The sequence below is a fragment of the Lasioglossum baleicum genome, chromosome 7 (genome assembly GCF_051020765.1).
Source record: "Lasioglossum baleicum chromosome 7, iyLasBale1, whole genome shotgun sequence".
Classification (NCBI taxonomy): Eukaryota; Metazoa; Arthropoda; class Insecta; order Hymenoptera; family Halictidae; genus Lasioglossum; species Lasioglossum baleicum.
Genome location: NC_134935.1, coordinates 9,617,975 through 9,640,810, shown reverse-complemented (window position 1 = coordinate 9,640,810; position 22,836 = coordinate 9,617,975). Strand labels below are relative to the sequence as shown.

The window sequence follows — 22,836 nt, the reverse complement described above, 5'->3', positions numbered from 1 at the left end:
TCATCGAGAGGAAACGTCAGCCAAACTGCAGTGAACAGTTTTCAACAGCGTGCTGAGTACTTTCTTCGCAAGGTTCTATTGTTACAAACATCGAAGTATTTATAAGTACACTTTCAAGAAGTGACACTCTAGAAGTATTGGAACCAACTTGTACGGTCCGACATGCAGATGTAATCAACAGGACACTATTTCTGATAGAAAGTATTCGGAAGCTGAAAAATAAAACTTTCGCATTGAAATCGAGTCGGATTCGCAATTCCAGAACATAAAATATTATGCAGGGGACGTTCGGTGAGTGGTTTATATGCACAATTTTTTATTGAACCAACCCAGGAATTTTACCGTATTTGGTTTTACTACGTTTGTACTCTAGAAGAGAAACCGTCCCTTTCGCACATGTCGCTTCTTTTACTTGCGCGCTCATAAGTCGTAAACTACAAAAGATATCGAAGGAACATTTACATAAATTTTATGCCGCTTCTAGAGCTCCATGTATCCGCGAAAAATAATTTTTTACGGAAATTGAATCCGCTCGTTTTCTTCGAAAGTTTCCATCTTCTCCAGATACGTAGAAACATTTATTCTAAATCTAGTAACACATCTAATCGACTGGGAAAAGTAATTTTTTTAAGTACTTTGTGATTGTATCATATTAATTCTATAATGGTATAAATGATAATATAATTGGATTGAACTTTGATCATCGACGAAAAAGTCGCATAATAATGTAGGTTCAAGATTATCCTCAGCATAGGGTGTTCGCAGGAGATTCTCCGCAGCTATCTATTCTTTGGAGACAATTCTGCAGGTTCGCAAGAAAATTCCGAAAGACACGAGAGAAGTCGATACATACGTGTCGCCCATTTTCGATTTGGCCGCGTCTGGTAGATAAAAAGCAACTTACGAAGCCGAGCCCGAAGTAGTCCGTGGAACGAGACGGCAACTTTCTCGATGTAATCTCCGAGATCGACGTTCCGGTGTCTCTCTTGTCGCGAGTTAGGAACAGTTTCGCCAATTTCTCGCATGCACAAGGGGAACAACCGGGAGAGCAAAGGCTCGTAGAATGATCGAAAGACTGTCGAGCCTGTCGAGCCGAGAAATCGGTGGTCCTAATATCCACGGCCTAGACTCTGTAACCCTTTGAGGAAGCCTCGAAATTACTACGATCGTAGTAGGAGCTGGGCCCGAGTTCGTGCGCGCGCGATTTCTCAACGGTGGGCGAGAAAACTTTCCTCATTACCGGAATACTTTCGAAACCGTTCCTCTGATAACCGGACGAACTTTCGATGTTCCACCGGCGAATTATGTGGCCCGCGCATCGGCCCGCGATCGTAATTGTTTCAACGTAATTGGATAGCGGTTTTATTTCGCGCCGGGGCCGCGCGCGCGCGCGAGAAACTGACACTCTCCCCACCCCAATGTATCCGTGAAATGCGCGATTGAAAGTGCGCGCGACCATGCGACCGATTATACAATATACACGAATATGCGATTTATTTATCTGCGGCGGATCAATTTCAGGACACGGTGTAGCCAATGAAAAACTGATTACACATGCGATCAGGTTTGTTCGACGGATCCAGCTCGTCGAGGATTAAATGGTTTAAAACACTGCGACTAGGAAATCTCACAAACAGCGGGACACGTTTGATCGAATTTACTGCGAGATCGTGGTTTTTTTCGAATGAAATTAACGCAAAACGGTGCCAGTGCAGACGATCGAAATACTTGAACAAATACACTAATGATTTTTCTCTGTTGACATTCCCATAATTTTGTCGAATATCTAAAATTTCTGGTTTTACATCGCATGTAAAATCATGACTGGTAATACACACACACACACACACACACACACACAAGTGATTTAACTGTATTCGAAACACTAATGTCACTCAAATTGAGCAAATTACATAGCACAGAGCTAGATCAACACTGACGAGTCAATTTGCAATTAGCACGTATAATTGGTTATCTGTTTGTCCAATAAATATTTGCGCAACGAACGCCATTTCGCCGCGTACGAGTTACATACATCTGGGCAACTAAAATTTTTACACGCAGTCTCGATCCGGTGGCGAAGGGTTGCACTTGATAAATAATGCAGAGGTTAAGATGGCGAAGGAGATCCTCCCGTGAATACGATTTTAGTTAGCGAATCAGAGCGAAAGCAAGCGATTACAGCCAGGAGTCTTCGTCCGGCTGTGCTGCAGCCGCCGCGCTGGTAGGTTTAATTTCCCAAAGTGCTTATTGTGCACGAAGTTTAACGAGATCGGGTTAATAAGTATTTGTTGAAGAGTATTCCTCGGCAGCGATTCTTGCGGGCACAATGTTGCTTCCGAAGAAAATCTTCCGCCCTGGAGGAGATGGCTTTCTTGTTTGTTCGGACTTTCGTCCGAGTTACTTTATTATTTCGCAATCTTAGCCGGGTCTCAAGGATTTCCAGGGCACCGGGCCAGTTCGCGTTCCGGCATCGTTGTAATCATTTTCCTCGGTTTGATTGTTTAATCGGCGAGCACCGGCCAGATGAGGAAGATAACGACACCGCCGCGGTCGGGATTGCGCTGACAATGTAAAATGCGACGGCATCGTAACGGCAGGTGACAGTTATGATCTTTACAGCACATGGTTCAGCACTTAACGTGTGATTTAGCGGCATTGACGTTGCGTCCAACCCTCGTTTCGCGGTTTCCCGTAAATCGGCCGCATTACCCGTATACACTGAATAAGTAACGACAGATTTATGGCGTGATAGAAGTTTTGTCCGTGCCGGCAACGGGGACAGGTCACATCTTGCGAGCGTCACCACGCGTCGCGACGCGTCGACTTCACCGCTCGCGATGCATTTGTGAGATTATTCTCCCTTCCCCTCACGTTCGAGCGCATAATTGATACGCCTTTGTACCTTATAAAACGACGCGAAATTGGAACGGTTCACAGAGGACGATTAAAGGTCGATTCATACACGTCCGTCCGGTCCGTGTCAAAGCACGCATGAAGCTGTTATCTATTCCACCTTGAGATGTCCTTGAGAAGGCCCACAAAGATCAACTTTGAATTTTTCGATTGGAACCCTTATATTTTATTGTATTTTATTATTGCCAGTATCGAGACGTTTTCGTGACACTACCTGTACGAAATTTCATTATAATCCTGGGATATGAACTGTCAAATTTGACTCGAGAGAATAATGAGCTTAAATAAAAATAATAAGAGCAATAAACTTTCCAGTGGGAAAATATGTCTTCATCAGTCATTAGTCTGATGCGAAAAGTACTCGCAGCCCGAGCTTCCAGGATTAATCGATCTAGGACTAATCTCGGTGAAAGGAAATACGATTGAAGACGCATACAGACCGCCCGTTCATGGCCGCGATTCAATAGAGACGAAACTCTGCGCCGTAGATTCAACAAATGGCCTTTATTCCATTGCACCATTTAACCGTTGTTACGAAAACAAACCAGCTCCGGAGTAATTTGGAAAAAGATCTCGGCGAACTTAACCGGATAACGAATTAAGCGCGCAGACCGTCGAGTGGCCGCGTGCTCTTTCCCTGGAACGCGAATAATAGTTCCCCGGGAACAACATTAATCAACGTTACTTTGACCGGAACCCACTTAAGGCGCCAGTTCCTGGAAATTCCCTCCGGAAATCCGTCCATGGATTTCCCGTGATCGGGAAAATGATTTCCAACTCCCGTGGCCCTCTGAATGTTGTGACCCGTCAGACTTACAGCCCATTAACCAGGCTAATAATACATATTATCGATAATATTCGACGTAGGCACCGGTCGAAAAATTCCCTCCGACGCACTGTGGTCCGGGCGGCCGATCTTGCAGTTTATTTGGTCAACGACTTGTCTCATACCGGTGTTTATTAATATTAATTAATAAATCGAAAATGTCGATATTAATGAAATTTAATAAGAATTATAATTAGAACAAGCATTTAAAAATGAACATTTTGTGAATATGATTTCCAAACGAAAAAATTACTAATTTTCTTTTGTGAACCCCGCCGAACCTATTCAATATTTCTGAAAGAATTTTTTTTTAAGTGAAGAGCATTCTTTTATCTTGAAAGTGCATATCTCAAAAGTATAGAATTACAGTTCGTCAGTTATTAAATAAGTAATTTTTCACGTACTAATGAAAGTTGTAAAAATTATTTCCCTTTGACATGGAATGTCTTTTCAGTTCCAAATAGTTCAGTATACTTTTCCTTGCATGTGAAGTTAAACTTCCAAACAGTGCTGAAATCTTAATGAACTGCTAGATTGGGCGCCCGGAACACTGTGCGACGAGTATATTTGCGACCCTCGCGAAATCTCGACAATTACCATTATGTAAACCTTTGTATCGATATTCAGCAACCGGAGGGTCGTTCTTTTTTTCTTTTTTTCCAGCGTCGAGCGCGTCAGGAAATTCGATGAAATTTTCTAGATAACTCCGTGAGCGCCTCTCCATTTTCTCTATTTACAGAGTAATTGATGGGCACGGCTACGGAACCGTCAATTTTCCCTCGCGCGAAATTTTTCCCACACCCTCCGGCTTCGCGGAAAACTTTCGTCCGGGGTCGACGCGTGCCGCGGCATCCGTGGTTCACTGCTCGCCGGGAATCGACTTTCGAAATTGTGTTTCACAGACAATCCGACGCACCCATTTCCCGGTTTTCTTCAATTCTTCTCCATTTCCCAATGTGTTGCCGCAAGTTCCGCTCGCAATACCGAGAACTTGTATTGCACCCCCCCCCCCCCCCGTAAGTCTAATTCGCCTGTATGGCTATACTTAGGCGAACTGCTGCGCGCAATATCGGTACCAAGTTTCCGATCGATTGTCCCATCCACAATCTATTACGGGACACTATTAGATTTATTAATCGGAAATATGTGGAGACCGGAACGCCACTTGCGAATCCTTATTCGAAACTTCTGAAGGTAACTGCACTTAATATGGAATACCTGTCTGCCGCCCTTAAGGGTTAACCCTTTGCACTCCGAATTATTTTTCAATTTTGTTGTCGACAACTGCCTACTATTTTAAGTGTTTCATTCGAAATTTACTTCAAAGAACAGTTTCTTGACACTTACTTATTTTAAACAATTTTGGTTACTAATTATATTAAATATAGCTCTCAAACTTTGTTGTAATTTATTTTTGTGGAACTTATATCTGTGTTTAACTAAAAAATACAACTTAAATAAATAAAGAAATATAGGAAGAAGTAATGTCGGACATTCGGACGTTATATTTCGAAGTTCAGAATTTAAGTAGATTTTCATGAAACTATAAACCTTTCTCAATTATGTTCTATAGTATTTTTTTTTTACATTTTGCAACACTAATTCCAAGGCATTTAATATTAAACACCTTGGTAAACTTTCTGTATTTCATTTACGATTTTACCCAAAATGGATGGAATATATTTTTGTTTGAAAAAAGCAAGTTGACCTACGAACAACCTTAAAGACGCCCAACGAATAAAAAATAAATATCATGGTTGTATTTACCCCTTGAAACCGTGAAACTTTTGTGTCGAACATTTTTCCCAAAACTGTTCTTTCGAGATATTTAGACGAGAGACTACTTAAATAAATAAAGGTAGGACCAAATACATGCAAAAACACGTTTCATTTACATTTTCCTTTCTCCGATGTCGAGTCACACCCGACAAAGGAGTGCAAAGAGTTATGTAATACTCGCATTCAATAATTCACCTGCAATTTGCGTTAATTAAAAGAGCACATCAAATCTAACAGTCGGATGATCCAAGAAGCTTCGACATCAACTGTCACTCTATACTTCTTCGGTCTATTCAGCTTCATCCGTGGCCTTGTTCAATCTCACCTTCGAAAGCAGCGCCCCTTGTTTCTCCGTATCCGACTCCCACACAAGACATAGATGAATTCATGTTTTATTCATGCCCTCAGACAAGGCCCGCAGACAGTATACCTGTCTGCTGACGATGGACAGAGTGTTTTACATAAGTGTCACTGGGTTCTTCAACTTTCTTCGCACTCCCCCACACTGTCAGAGTTCTTCGTAGTTGTTAGTGTATAATACGACAGACAATGACGTAACAAAATCGTCGACGCCAGACAATGCAATTTATCGAAGAGACGATGCAGAACGTTGTTCTACATTACCATAATTGCGCCAGGAATGCGTAACGTTCTCAATTTAGCTGCTAGTCAGTAAATAATTCACTTACTCGCCCGTTTCTTGCGTGAAATTCACTTTTTATTACGTACACTTTGCTTCATTAAATTTTCTTAATTCTTCTTTAATTACATAACTGTGCTATCTTGGTTTTCAGACTTCTGTTCTCATTTCTGTTATTTGGAGATGAAAACTAAATAGCACGAAGCTGGCGCAAGTTGAGTTTTTAAGGAAAACGAGGTAAAACTGGTTTCAGTTCTTCAAGTTAGTAATAATACTTGCTGGTAATTTTGTAAATATTAATAACAGTGTTATATTTAGCAAAATTATTTCAGCTTCTTTACCACAATTAAAGCAGCGTTATAACAATCTATTTCTCGAAGCAGCAATGTGTGAATTGACATTATTTCTGAACACACCCGACAACTTCACTGGAGATCTACCTCGGCATGGAGAAGCATATATAGCATTCATCCTATAAGTAAATTATGATTCCCCCGTGAGGCTGTTTCGCGGCAAAGGATGCGTAAACAGAAAAGCAGAAGACCTCTGAAACTCGCATAAATATCGTGATGCTTGAAGAGTATTTCCCAACGTTGTCAATACTACTGAAACGTATTGCGCATATTTTCATTTGGTTCGCCAGTTCCATAACTTGGACATTTTTCTGTGGATTTTGTGCATTTATAACAAAACAACCAAATCAATTATTATACTGTAAAATGCTATACCATGAACATAATGATCATTATGTTCGACTTACTGCAACTATTACACGACACAGTACAATTTTATTCAACCTCTGTTTCTTACAGTCGACTTACAAACTCTCTGTTTTGCATAAAGATTCGCAGTCTGGTTATTAGCCTCGTAAATAAACGAACTCAAATAAAGCATGATAAACTGCTCGAAACTAAGGTAACGATGCAAGTTAAGAAGTTTGAAGTACTGTAACGACGAGAAGCATTACCGATATTCGTAACTGTCTGCTGTTGTGTTGGCTAGCCCCTCTAAGTAGAATAAGTCACCGCTTAGCCGGACATTTTACTAGTAGTACCACGGACCTCTGAACGGTGATCGCTCCATGAGTAATTAGTGTTTTTAAATTATACAGGGATTAAAGGAACACTTATTTGTCACCCTAGCGATTGGTTATCATTACACCGTGTCGGCCAAACCGGTACACAGAGATCCTATAGTAATGTCGAACATCCGAACGTTGCATTTCGAAGTTCAGAATTTCAGAATTTGAGGAGATTTTCATGAAACTATGAACCTCTTTCTTAATTATTAAGTACCTTGTTAAAGTTTCTGTATTTTATTTACAACTTTACCCGAAGCATGTGCACAACACATAATATTACAGTTCTGATAAATCCAAAATGTACAGAATATATTTTTGTTAGAAGAAACAAGTTGAGCTTCAAACAACCATTAAGACGACCAACAAATAAAAAATAAACATTGTTTATTTTAAAAGTGAAACTTTTGTGTGGAACATTTTCCCCAAAACTGTGTTGTTTCGAGATATTTAGACGTGAAGTTTTGTTACGCTATTCTTCGAAAAATCCTGTTGCCTCAGTCGAGACGATTCCCTCTGAGAAGCTTCTCGCTGGCGTATACCACACAGGATTACCGTTGAAATTTCAATCGACCCGAATTTCGAGGCCTGTGTTTATTTCCGACGCGACTCTATTCGATCTCGTCGTCCCGCTTTTCTCCCCGCTACGTCTCCTCGGTTTCTTCTCTTTTTGTCGGTCGCGTTTCTCTCGCCGCGCCGAGCTTTTTCGCGCGCTCGGATCCACGGCGCCGGAATATTTCAGAATATTTTACGGGGTTCCGCAGCGTTAAACCGATACGGTGGCAGGTGCTCTGTTCAAGTTTCCTGGTAGAAAAAAAAGAACGGGTCCCCGGGATAGAGGGGCCGAAGAAAAGGAACGGCAGAAAATCCAGGTTGTGTACACAGACTGTCGAGAAGCGGGGAAGTCCCGTTCGATACCGGTGGCGTCGCAAGCCAGATGTCGGAATCGAATTCCACTCGGCATCGCGACGACGACGACGACGAACGATTTCTTTATAGAACGGATCAGGTCGAGCGGATTTCCAAGGAATTTTTATTCGCCATATATTGATAGGAATACTTGATAAGCTTTCACCGAAAGAAATACGTTCTCTCCTGATGCCAGGCTAATTCTTTGGTTAAACCACTCAACCAGTTCCCGTTTGCTAAATTTCAGCTGCTACTGCGATCTTGAGAGGGTCCTCTGGTCCAGAACCTTGCAAAACGTCGATTTTTCGCATTTCCTTAAAGCGTGTGTTCATTTTTGCGAACACGGATGCTGAGCTCGTTTTTTCTATACTTTTATAATATCGAAACAAAAATATGAGTTCTGTATTTCATTAAACCAATTTTTAAAATAAAATAAATAAATACATAATATATTACATATTTTTTTTTAGAAATGGGATACCGAAAATTGTCATTTCTGGAATTTCCTTAACCGAAACTTCTCCGTAAGGTAGAATTAGCGGTCGTCGATGGGACGTTCAGTGGCAGCAAAGTATCGAGCAGAGTAGCGAATAGTTTTTCAGTGCTCCGAGACACTTAACGTGATTCATCGATTTAAAGAATCTCGCCAGCGATCCATACAGGGAGAAATATAGGGGTAGGAGAAAGAACCGGAGAGGAAGGATCGAGACGAGGCGAAGAGGGGCGAGAGTAATTTGTCTAAAAGTTCAGGAAGGTAGAAGGAAAATTAGCGAGAGCCGCGGCCGAGCTATTTGTTAGCGAGGTGGCAATAATGCTTCCTCCTCCTGGCTCCCGTTCGTGGAAGTTTCAGTCTCGGTGATAATTAAACTTAATAGCGTTACGTTGCCCACCGAATCCGGAAAAATTCGTCGACTAAGGGATGCAGAGTGCACAATAAACGTCGCTGGGACGCTCTCAAGCTACGTGCCCAATTCGATTTAGCACCGTGAATTATTTCTTCACGGGCAACTTTTCCGAGGAATCGCTCGAAACACGAAACTGGACTTCATGAATCATCTTGCCGCTAATGAAACACACGGTATCACCTATATACCTAGTGAAAGTAGAATAGAAATCTGTTTCCTCTTTCTTCCAATTATGAGAATATTTAAAGTCGTTTGCATAACCACGTACAATGTATCGTATCATTAACAGAAGTACATTGAAACGAACTAGTTCACTCTGGATCTAATTGAAACACTAAGTTTGAAATGAAAAATGTTCAGTCTCGCGGAATTGATAATCTCATGTGTTCCCGAGAAGGTACCATAAAGTAAAATTTAATTGGATTATAGTTAAGTTGATAAAAGAAATTCTGTTCTCCAATTATACTTGGATAAGGAAGTGTAAGGCTGAAAGATATCAGCACGTTTATGAAATTTACATATTTTCATACCGTTGACATTATCTGATTGCAATGCACCAAGCGAGCAGTTTTATAAAATCTTAACGACGAGATATAATGTGATTAACAAAGATCTAGGACACAAAGTCACGTTTCGTGTCTCGTGGATAATTTTTACAATTAATGCATCTCTATCCACAGTCTGCTCATGGATTATATCAAGTTCCTTCATCAGGAAATTCTTTGTTCCCTTCTGGTGAAATCAAATCTCCTACGTCACGCGGTTCGATCGATTAATTTTTGCTGTCGAGCGCGCCTGCAACACGCGTGCCATAAGAAAATTAGGTGACCCCGGACTTTCGAGTCGCGCCGCGTCGTACTTGCCTGTGAAATTTCGCCGTGACCCAGGAAAATTTTTGCGAACGTGTGCGAGTCGCCTGCAGCATTTTTCCGACTGACGCCGAATAAAAGGGTAGCGCATGTACGCTCCTCTCGAAGGGAACAAGTTCCAATCTACGACAATTTCTCGCGCTTCATAAGAACGAACGTTCATTCATCTTGATGATGAGACTAGCTCGACGATATTTTTATTTAGCACTGTTGCCCGACGAATTCTCTGCAAATTTTCGAGTTAGCAGCTTTTTGGAACACTTCCAAATATTTAAGACAGCTACCTTAGCATCAGACACTGAACTTTTTTTTAAACAATTGAAACAATATAATACTTTACTTTTTTTGGTCTTTTTATGAACTACCCCTACATATCTATTATTAGACTTAAAATGCTTTACCCAAAAATGAGTAGATTAAACGCAAAATAGGGGAAACATTTAGAAAATTAAAAAATTGCATCATCTCCTACCTACTGATGTTATAAAAAAAATAAATAAGTATCCATTTGTACCACTGGAATTAATGGAGGCAATTTTTATTTTGCATGTAAATTCTGCAGTCTCTTTACGACCATCAATTCTGGCTCGAAAAAGAATTCTGCAGATACGGTGAATAATGTAGGAGTCATTTTAGACTGCACAAATACGAATTACATACACATTTCGAAACGCACGGTTAATAAATGATGCGAGAGCTAATTGAGCCGTTCGTTTGCTATATCGATTAACCCCGCAGAATAAAGAATAAAGAGATGAGGTATGTTCATTTTGAGAAATCCTTTCCGTTTTTGTAATTCAGTGTCGGCAATTGTGAACTACGTGCTCTACTCACCCATAAAGTGAATCTGAATATCTGGGACATTCGAAAAAACGTGTCACTGCGTCACCACAAAAAATACCGCTGAATCCGTCGGAAACTTTTCAAAAACGAGGGGATATCGATGGACCCATCGGTGAAACGTATCGTGTGAACTGCGAAATCTGAAGTGCCTGTCTAAACATGGTTTTACAGCGTTACAGTGCATCGTCATCGGTTCTCTTTCTCGTTTTTTGTCACCGTGCAACAACAGAACAGCTGTTTCCGTTGCTTCTCTTTGCGAGGGTTATTTCCACGCTGAATATCGATCTCTCGAATAGTAGAGAACTTGTGAGTGTTCAAGGGGTAACACTAAAGGTCCGAAGAGCAAAGGGAATCTACCGATGGCAGATTCAATCTCGTTTAATCGAAAGGTGATGAAAGTAATACCACGGAAATTTCAATTTTTTTTTTTAAGCATTTTAAACCTTTCTGGGTTTATTTCGCTTTACAGGAATAATATAAGTAAATACAATAATATAGAATACAGAAAATTTCAATATTGATACGTATATTTTCGCTTGGCGATACCGTTAAATAACGACTGAGAATTGTATTTTCGCCACAAAATTGAAACGATAGAAAATTCTCATTTTTTCTAGCATGCATTCCGCTCTTCGCGGAATGTTATATATCTGGATTTTTAGATATATAATATTCATGTAACAGCGCACATTGTCTCTATAGAGTACCATTAAACATCGATTGAGAATTTTGTTCTCCCCGTGAAATTGAAACGATGCAAATTCTGATGCCGTCTAGCATGCATTCCGCTCTTTGCTGTTCCCGTCGTTATGTCTTTGTTCCCTCGGTTTTTTATATTTCTATATTTTTAAATATATCAAATTCCATGTAACAGCATATACTATTGCTCTGCAGCACCGTTAAATATCGATTGGGAAATTTATTCTTCTTTCACAATTGAAATGATGCAAATTCTAATGGTACGATTGAACGTTGGTATATTTTCGAACATTACGCCTAAGTATCGAAAAAATAATTTTGTTCGCGTTTCAGCACAGTGCGTCGCGTAAATTTTTTCCTGTATGTATTTGTATACATATATAATATATGTGTATAGATGTGTGTGTATGTAACTGCGTTGGTATCCCACTACAAGCCAACGACCCGCTCTCCCTTCCTCTCTCCACACTCGACTGTTCAATTTTCATTTCCCGTCAGAGCAGCGAGTTGAGCGATTTTCATTTAATTTCCGTTCACCAGACGGCACACGCAGTCCAATCGAGGGAAAGGGTCTTTCCACTGTGCATCCAGCTAACGTAACTGCCCCTTGAGTCTTAAAACCTGAGGCCACAATTCTAATATTAATATTGATACGAGCTAACTATCGGGCCGCGTGCCCTGCGAATTGAAACGGAATAAACATTTCCTATACACGAAGCACTCCGAGATTAGCAAGCAGCCGTGTCTACATGTGAGGATCCATGAAAAATGCAGCGTATCGCCTATTCCTCTGGGAGTGTCGGCAGACAGGGAATTCAGGTGGAAATACATGAGAAACGCGTATGTATGCGCTTTGACGATTCATTCGAGCGTCTATCCGCCGACCGCGTCGACTTACGTTGATGAGAGCGAAAACCGCCGAATTAGTGCTACTTCATTTTCCACGGTAATTTTATGTGAACGTGGAGAACGTGGAGGCAACGATCATTGCATAATGATACACCTATACTTATGTTCACTTTAACAATCCAAAATGGATAGTTTTAAAAAACGTTCGAAACTAATTTGTTCATTTGTTTCTATGGAACTTTGCATTAAGAAGCATATTTTCGACGTTATACGTATACCAAAATGTTCTTTGTATAATAACTAAGGTCCCAAGTAACATTTTTTTCCACAAAAGAATTCAGAAAAGTAGAAAACAGACGGTAGCTATTTATTTCGATCTCCGAATTTATTATTTGTCTTCATGCGGTAAAGCTGTGGGGAGTTCTTGATATTTCTAACTTATACTTTTATTTCTCGTATTATGAGTGAACGTTTCCCTGCCAGTGGAAATAGTAATCATTTCGATGTTTATTATAAGCGATACGGCTCCATATAACGTTGTGCTAGTAATTCGTCCGTATTGTTTGCTACTCGGATATTGTTTCATTCGCTAAGATGTTTGCTATTCGAAAGTATCGAGTCAGGTTAAAGAAAACGCGTCCAACCGGTTGTCTGTCGAAACGAACCGTTCCCGTGGAACAACTCGGCAAGAACAAACATCAAAGTGGAACACGGACAAAGCAAAGTTTCATCTAATGTTGTTCAATAGATTGCCGCGATACACACGCTCGGCACATCCGACTCGATTGCCTCGAAAGTTTCAATCTATTTTCGAAATTGCTTCTTTCGCCTTATCAATTCAATCGGTGCGACTTCGTTGCTCGAGACACTCGCTCCGTATACTTATCCTGATGTATTCAACAACGATTGCTGTTTATTGAAAAGAAAAATTCTGCGCTCGAAACTTCGACCATTCTAGAACACTCGAATCGCTGTCTTCGTTTCGTGCAATCTGAATTGATGGAAAAGCTGGGACAATCAGTAACAGTATATACAGTGACGGAAATAATGTTAGCTTAAACTTCACTTGAAGAAACCAGAAATTTCTAACTTTTTAAAACATAATCCTGGAGATCTCGACGAGAAAATGTCGAAATTCCAAGTTTCGATCTAAGGAATCCACTGGTTCAAAATTTACGCGTGTTCAAAGTTCAGCGATTTTCACCGTTTTAAAATACCAATACATCAAAATACTTTATTTACTACAATCGAAACTGAAAAATACGAACTAATGACAGTGATTAGTTCTTTAATTCTGCTGCATGCGTATAGACTTAGTAAAAACAAGATAAAAACAAGGTCAAATTGATCAGAGATCGCTTTGGTGTCCCGATTTCTGAACCGAGAGTGATTGTCACGAACTGGAAAATATGACGTAACGTGAAAGGACACTTACAGTTCCAGCTCCAGGATTGCCGATCTTACAAGGTAAATTGGCAGTGCTTCTGCTCTGGGCGAGGATTTCCGTTGTGGGAATCTTGTTGACATCTTCGCCTTTATGGAGGGAGACTTTTAATGGCACCACTTCGTTGGCGCCTAAAGATCGCTGGTGCTCCGCCTGGCTCCCTATAAAATGAAAGTAAACCGATATACTACTCGAAACGATGTGAGCTATTGCATTAAGAGTGCCATGAACACGTGACAGTTCGCCATTGTGCGAGACACGAAGAGTATTTGAAAATTTGATTTTTAGGATAAATTTTAAATTTGAGGTATTGGTGTTAAAAATCGCATTTTCAGAGTAACGACATATGATTATAATTATTGTGTTTAAATCTCAGATTTTTTTGGTAAGAAAATATGAATAAACGTTTTTTCAGAAAGGTTTGTTTGATTCGATTTAAGAAAATCGATTTAAGAAAATTATTAAATAAATCACTTTTCACCAGTGACCAGTGATAACTTTTCAACAGTGAATTTTTTACAAATAGTCTGCGAACATTTACAGAACGTAATTGTATTTACAAAATTCTTGATGAAGAACAGTTTAAATAAATAGAAATCTACTTTCCTTGCTGACGGTCTCAGGAAATTGTAATATAAGATGGAACCATATTAAATTTTTCTAAAACGCTCACTCCCGCAGTACCTTGAGGATTTTTATATGCAGTAAATACGTGAAGTTCTGCAGTCTATTTATTGATATAAAACTTCAAAAGATATTCCCGTCATGTTTAATATCTGAAACATTCGACTCTTTGAAGCTCAAGGTCTTAGTCTAAGTAGATTTAAATGACCGGGGATCATGCGCTTTGACTTCAGTTGGAGTTGAACCAAATAACTATCTGCGAATCCTGCTAGTAAACAGTTCACCTTATCTAAATAGGAATTCAGGATTGCTGTTCAAGATTTCGAGGCAAGGACAGAGAGATAGTCTGCGACTCCTATTTATCATGAAGAGTACTAGCACGAGTGTGTCTCTAGAAATTGTACAGGATGTCCCACCTAAATTCAGCATTTTGAATACCTCGCTTATTTTTGGTGATAAAAACAATGTCAGAGGACAAAATTGTTCGGTTCGGAGGGGCAAATATTGTAGTAAGCAGTCAAATATTTTTTCAATAATGAATTCAATTCAATTTGAATTTTTTGTAATTCAACGTCACGCAAAGGTCAAGGTGTTATAGGTCGTTGGACTCGTCTTGACCTCAGCTACTATACCACAATGACTATACTATACTTCGGTTTGGTCATTGGATCCCCAAATATAGATGCATAAATTTTATAATGAATAAAATTAATTATTTTTCATTATTACACACTACTTCTAACTATTATAAAATGTTTCCCAATTTTTACTTTTTAAAATTTTATTAAATGTGACTATTCTCTCACTCAGGGGGGTGTATCTCACGACAGCGTATTTAGATGTTTCGCAAAGTATCTTGCACATCTCTTTCACATTTTTAAGCAATTTTTTCAGAACCGTTCCAAGCTGAGTCTAGGAGTTTTTGCACCTGGAATGCCCATTTGTTCCACCGCGCCGGGCTAGCCGCTCCATATTTCATCGCATCGCGGGCGAGTTTTCTATTAGCACAGATAAATTTCCGCGAAAATCCGGAGTCTTGAAGAACGATGGTGGAGGTAGTCGTGGCGGAAGCTGGCCAGCTTTAAGGCCTAAACGCAGCTACGATCGGAGATTAAGCAACGGTTTTCACGAGGGCTCGGTTGGCGAAGGGCACAATAATGTCGAGGGCCGAGGCAATGGCCCAGACAGGATTTTCCTCTCCCCTCGAGATTAATGCAACCCCGTCCCAACGATAACGCATAACCCAACCGCGGCGTAAGTGGCTTAAATGAATAACTTAGTCACGACAATTACGCGGCTTTGCCCTGCGTTTGCTGCGCCCAAGCTGTTACAAATCTACTAGGCTCACGTGGGAAATTCACTTCAAAAACACTTAGTCCCACTGTGCATTCCCTGTCTACCATTCGAAACCGTGGCTCCCTGCCGCCGCGCCGCCCTTAATATCGAATCCATTTGCGTTTCACACTGTACGGGCATTTTTATCCGGAAATGTGGGTCACGATCCGTTTCATCGGAGTCGGCTCCATTCGATGGAACATACAGGCACATTGCTAGCAATAATTGAATTTTTATTATTGAATTGAATGTCTTAGAACTTTCTAGCTAATTATGTTATGGAGATACTTCTAGAAACAGAAATGTTTTTTATAAATATTTCTTTGCTTTATTATCATTCAATGTACCAACATTATTAAAAAGGCATACTAACTCAAAGTGCATCCTTTCAGCTTCAATTTGACATGAAAAAATGGATACTGCGTTCCACTGTTGTAATTCACGGATTTCCAATACCATTAAAATCTCATTTTATTCGAACATATTAGAAGCTTATCATATCTTAATGGTAGAGTTGATATCTTATTCTATCTTATGAATTCCTGTTGAGTATCATAAATGTGGCTCAGCATTTTTCACCCGAGTTCAATTTTTCGGTCGGCGCTAAAATATTTAATGGTAAATTTTCTTACCTTTCCAGTTAGCGAGTTAGAGCTCGCAGAGATAAGTAGGACAAGACCCGAACTTCAAGAAAAAATAGTATATCTTTGAAGTTAATTTATGATGGAAACTTTATTCAATAATAGCTTACATTAAATTGTTCAGGAACATACCTAAAATTCTTTAGAAATACATTCTTATATTACTACAGATTACACGATATTCAAACTTCTCTACCTTCCACTTCTACGACGCTATTCGTATGGGTTATTCTTATACTTCATAGGTGTACAAATAATAAAAACAATACTGAAGGCTTATTCTTCGGGTCTTTACCTACGTCGGACAGCAAAGATTTTACGGCTCACGTAAAATTTTGAAATCGACTTTTTTCCGGCTTTTCGGGCCAAATATCCCACTGTGCGTCGCGTCGTGACGCGTCTAGAAAGTCCCACCTTAACGAGGAAGCGGTTGCTTATCCTGTGCGTACTTTGGCAGTGTGCACAATGAAAACGGCGGCAATTAGCTCTCGTTACCGTGCTCCGGCGTTCGTTCGACGGTTCGTTAAACCTGACCCGTTTCCTCGTGGCCGCGGGATCGTCCTGCTCACTAACGCTGGACGAGAAATCTCGTCACGCGGTGATCGCACGCGAACAAGGAAACGACGATCGTGCACGCGATCATAGATCGACCGGCAGAAGCCCTGCCACGCCGGTTTTCTTCGAGGATGACCGAACAGAACCGACTTCGTTCTTTCTTCCGACAGCTCGGCCTAGATCCGCAGCCTGACCGCAGGAAGCCTCCGCGATTTATTGCGTTTTTATTGGCACCGTCGCGCACGTTCGCCACTATAATTTCCTCCAACCCTGCCCACCAGAACCCTTCCTAATTGAAAAGTACACCGGCGGAAGTCTCTCCCTCGGTTTACACGCGGCCCTTATCGATCCCCCATTCGAACGATGCATTGCGCGCAATGGGAACTTTAACCCTTTGCCGACTAGAAATATATATGTACGCCTACTGTACTTTTTAATATGTACATAGAGTTGTCTAGATTTTATTAGGTTCCCTCAAATTATGGTAAATACAAAAGAAATCATAATAATAATAATAAATACAAAGAAATAGTGCAGAATAGGTTGTTTCGTTTCCGATTCAGGGGATAAGTTACTCTACATGGCTTATTTCATTATCAATTTTTCGGAATTTTTTGCAAAAAGATCAGTACATTATTCCTTCCAGAAGTACAAGGGCGCTATGTTCACCATTATAACAAGTAAACAAAATTTTTATGGCAATAACATTATGGTAAATACAAAAGAAATAGAGCACCACAGGTCTACAAACGTTTCGAAACTTAATTCATATGCCAACCTCACAAAACTTGTAATGGGTACATAAAAACCTATGTATAAGTATAGGTGCTCCAAAGTATATGCAGTATAGGAATAATGTGCACGCGTAAATTATATCTATATTGTGGGTACTTCTGCTGATAAGCATTAAGATGCCGGTCTAATGTATGAAAAACCATTATTCCATAAAATATTCTAGAAGAATTACCTACTTAGCACTACACCTAGTGCCTCGTAAGAGTATAAAAGGTAATCTATTCAACCTCGATAGCCTCCAGTAATGCTTATTCAAGACTTTCGACACTTTATAAATATTTTTCACGCCATATTTTCGATTGCACAGACAAAAAATAAAAGAAAATCATAGACAGCTTTGATCCTACATAATTGGCACATCGAAATAACTTATTTACTAAAATTGAAGCTGGAAAGGTACTTTTTTAATTCCTCTGCGTGCTGCAAACCCTAACAAAATGAAATTTGCTGGAATATATCGTAGCAAACATTAATCTTTTTATTTTACCAAATTCTTCAACAAATATTTAAAAAATACCAAAAAATCTGAGAGCACCGTATATCATTTTCAATTCGTTAAGATTATTAAAGGAAGAAACAAATTCCTTTGTGTGTGGCTTCTGTTTGCTTGATAAAGAAAACTGGTTGATTTTCCGAAAGATCCGTAATAATAATATAAGGGTCGCGGGTTACGTGTAAATTGACTTCAATCAGGAAAGCTGGGGTGAGCTGAGAATACCAAAGTGAGGATATCGGGGGAAAAGAGAATTGTTCTTATTTTGCATTAATGGTTGACGCACCGATACGCTCGCGGCGTCGCTTTGAAGATTGCAGTATCGTTCAGCGCACCTCTATTTTCATTCGGTGTATTTTACTCGTTCTTTTTGCCATACGATGCCAACAAATCCGATTCGCGAGCGCTACCACTACAGCCTATAGCAAAAATCCGCTCACCTCGTCTTTGTGAATGCTGCGATAAAAGGTTCGCTGAACAGCCGATATCATACTACGGCCAATACTGATAAAATTGCCGCGGTATAAAAACGTATAATGTATTTGAGGAAATACAATAATGTTTAATAAATATTATTGCGAGACATCAAACGTGTGCAATATGTAGCGAAGATGAAAGAATAATCAATAAACAAACGACGATAACGATATTTCAATAATTACGAAAACATACGTTACAGTATTCTTCAATATTGAATTAGAACTTCATTATTGAATCACATGTTACGATAAAAATCGCATGGAGTCTGAATATATGTTGCTCGGTAGTTATAGCGTTAAATAGAATAACAAATGTATTATAAAATCCTCTGTGACAAGTTTCGAGGCTGTACCCCCACCACAAAGGTAGTTATAGGGTGAGTACGAATTGTTGACTGCAAAATTGATTTTTACAAAATTCCAGAAAATTGCAGGTTTTATATTGAAGCTTCTAGATGACCATTTTTATGTTATTATAGTACTCACGACTTATTTTCGGGTTAGACAAACACCTATAATAGCAACCGAGGCACACTGGTCCACGCGCTCGTTCTAGCTGTTCATTAATATTTTAACACTATTTGAAAGTTTAAAGGTATAGTAATTTAGGTCGTTGGATTCGTTTTGATATCAGCTACAATATTACGAAGTCAAAAATGCATATTGGCTTTTAAAAATTCGAGGTGACTTTATTTATGCATTAAAAATTTATTTTTTAATTTTTTGGATTGAAATTTGTAGACTGCTGAATGTTGATTAAGTTTTGTTTAAAACATTTTTTTCTCAGATTATCGGAGGTGTCTGATAAATCAGGTTCAGATTTTAAATAAACACAATAATCAATCACTTTTGAAGTAATGGATTTTATAAACATAATTAAAAATATTTTATTTAAAACTGTGTGAAAAACATAATATCAATTATAAAAAACAAAAATATAATTTTTATTCTATAAACAACAATAACAGTTGTTGTTATATTATATTATATTGACAAATCATTATTGTCATCACTTTCTTCTTCACCATCTTTCAATATTAATTGTTCGACTTCATCATCAAAATGCCAGAGTTCAATGCCGCAATTCAGGCGACACATACTCTTTAAACAATAATAACTTGTGTACGGGGGCCGAATGGGGACGCTGATAATAATGCACTTTGATACAATGAGGGACGATGAGAGACTCAAAAGATATTCTTTACCAAAGATTGAAAACTTTCAAGATTCTCTTTAGTTTATTGAGCATTGTTATCTCAATAAATTATAAATATTAAATCTTAGTACAAAAGATATACTCTAAATATAGACAAATACTATTCATTTGCAACAAAAATGGACAAACATGACATTAAATAGATTCTCCAGGGTATCAATAAGAAAAGAGGTAATTTTTTCGGTGGCAAATAGGATTCATAAAATGTTGATTTTTAAATGCTTGTTCTAATCAAAATTTTTAATAAATCTCATTAATTTCATCGTTTCCGAATGTCATGGACATTTAGGAAGCAATATACATTCAATAAACATCGATTTGGGCAAGTTGCTTTTTTACCAAATGAACAGCTAGATCGAGCGCGTGGACCAGCGTGCGATGGTTGGAAAGGAAAGATAACTGTTTATCTTGCTGAAACAGAGTGTTCCGTCCAAATTGCAGGATTAGTGAAGAGAGACCAGTCGCAGAAAAAGTTTCTAAAATCCTGTTCCGGTGTCGCACGCTCCAAGCGCAGGGCAAGCGGAAAAATATTGGCCGGGATGACGTCCCTTAAAAAATTCCGCCTTCCGTCCCCGAACACAGAGGAGGAGTTCCGTCGCGTCGGGCTGTGGTTCCGCGACTGGGTCAAATAAACCCATGAATAATTTCTATAACGTCAAAGTCGTTTTCCGGCCGCAGCACAGGTTCGTTCGACGGTGCTTAGCAGGCCGGTATTTTACACGGGGCCCGACGTGTCCTGCCGCGTTACGAGCTCTCCCGGGTGCGCGAAGCACCGTCTCGTTCGGCATTATCGTCTTTTTACGAGGTACATAGCGATAGCGGTTGCAAGCAGCGGCCGCGTGCTGCTTTGTTGTCGCACGTGTGAACGGACAATGCGCCCCGTGCGCGATAAACCTGCCAGCTACGTTTCCACGGCAGTCGGGGACCCGTAACCGGTAACCGGTAACTGGTAAATAACCACCTGACGACCGGCGACCAGATACTCGATATCGATTTTAGACGGCGCGGTAAGACTTTCGAAATACCCACAAGCTTTTGGCACCCGTTATACAGTCAGTCTCATGGGTGACGGCACTCACTTTGAACTAGAATAACTTTTTTATGAATGGACCAACAGATTTCATTTTCATTCCTGTAGCAAATATCAATATAATATAAATAAATACAGTAAATCCTCTATCGACGCAAAAGGGTGCTACATGATGGACGCAAAAGAATATCCCCTCCACTGTAGTAATCTGATCTCGGCTCGTGTATATCCGTGTGAATCTCTACTAATGCGACGCTGAGAGATGCAGTCGTCGGCACAGTTCAAAGGCCCGTGCGATTAATTGACGATGAACGTTTCGGGCGCAAAGAAGGACAGCGTATGGGAAAGAAAGAGACGAGGAGAGTCGCGGTCTATGCAAACGAACCTCCCCGAGGCTTTTGCGTTGATAGAAGATTTACTGTATACAGAACAAATCAACTTTTGCTCCTTCTCTTGTCCACGACTCAACCACAGCGCGACGCTGACGCTACGCTCGAAAACGCGCGCGAAACGCTCCAGCGCGGAATGGCAAAGGATAATTCTGTTGTCAGAATTCTGAGTTTATGCATTAATTGAGCTTCATAGTATAGGATTTACGTATTTACCAGAAAAAGGAAGAAGGCTCAAAAATTAATGTAATTTAACCGATGTCCTATGTCAAAGCATTAATGATCAAAACTTTAAACGGCAATATCTCGACAGTGAAATTAAGTGACATGCGGCGTTCTTCCTGACAACCACAGATTTATGCTGAGAACCACTTCAGCGATTGTTTCCTTCAGGATTGTCGATACTTTTCGGAACACCCTGTATAATAAACCTGTAGATTGCAATAGAGTTACTTGATCAAAACCTTTTATAAGATTGGCGTTACTAAAATCAGCCATTTCATGAACGTTAATAATACTGTTTACGGTTGGACGTCGTCGTTTCTGACACGAGATAGCAGCATAATAGCCGCGCAAATTCGCCAGAACAGTTGCGGATAAGTTTTCTCATGGTCGAGCGGAGAGTTTCAGGAGGCGCTCGTCCCACGTCAGCTCGACGGTTTCTTCTTCCACGTTCAAAACGGCCAGCGATTATTCAAGTTTCGATTAAAAAAGTGTACACAAGTCTAACGAGGAAACCCAGACGACGACGTTGAATCTCGAGGAACTCAGCGGCGAATCGAGCTATCCAGCGAAATGAATTAATTAGCCATCAGCGGGGATGGGAAACTCTTAAATTACACTTCGGACAGTTTGTACGTGGAAATTAACGGTGAATTGAAAACGCCGAAGCGGAAGGCTCATACACGGTCGACGAGTTTCCTCAATCGAATTACTCTCAATGTTCGCAGTTCCGTTATTCAATTATTAAACGCAATAAAATTCCGATTTTATTAATAAAACACCGGAACGTTTCCTCTCTGCGGCCAATATTTTTAATATCCAGTTTTAATATCGATTTTTATATGTATTGGATTGGTGGGTTTCGTGGAAACCGGAAGGCTTTCGTTCTCCCTATTACAGTTGCGAGGTATGTTAAACTTCGAACATGATTTATAATGTGATCAATATTTCGATTTTATACAATAGAACTCGGTGAACACGCAATGTGAACATCTCCTAGAAAACCTTACAACCAAATGGCTAAAAGTGAAACAGAATAACACTTTCACACTACAATACAACAAATACAAGGTAACTTCAAGACCGTTGAACTTCTTGAATGGCAATGAATGACCTTAAATGATCTTGAATGACCTTCACAGGTGACATGCTTAAATTTTTCGTCATAAATGGGTAACATCCACAGTCTATTGATAACATTAAAGTAGAGGCTCCAATGAATACCGTGAAATTTTTCTCAGGTTTTTTTTGCACCCATGGAGGGTTAAACGTCAATCCAACAGCGGCTCGAGGTCTGTAA

At 39.8% G+C, this 22,836-nt stretch overlaps 1 protein-coding gene across 1 annotated transcript in view; it reads right to left on the bottom strand.

The window, feature by feature from the left end:
• Positions 1-22,836, bottom strand: part of LOC143210176 (zwei Ig domain protein zig-8) — a 113,087-nt gene that overhangs the window by 12,709 nt on the left and 77,542 nt on the right. Inside the window, exon 4 of the mRNA XM_076426764.1 lies at positions 13,749-13,918. Coding sequence (XP_076282879.1) covers positions 13,749-13,918 — 170 coding nt within the window. The remainder of the gene's footprint in view (positions 1-13,748; positions 13,919-22,836) is intronic.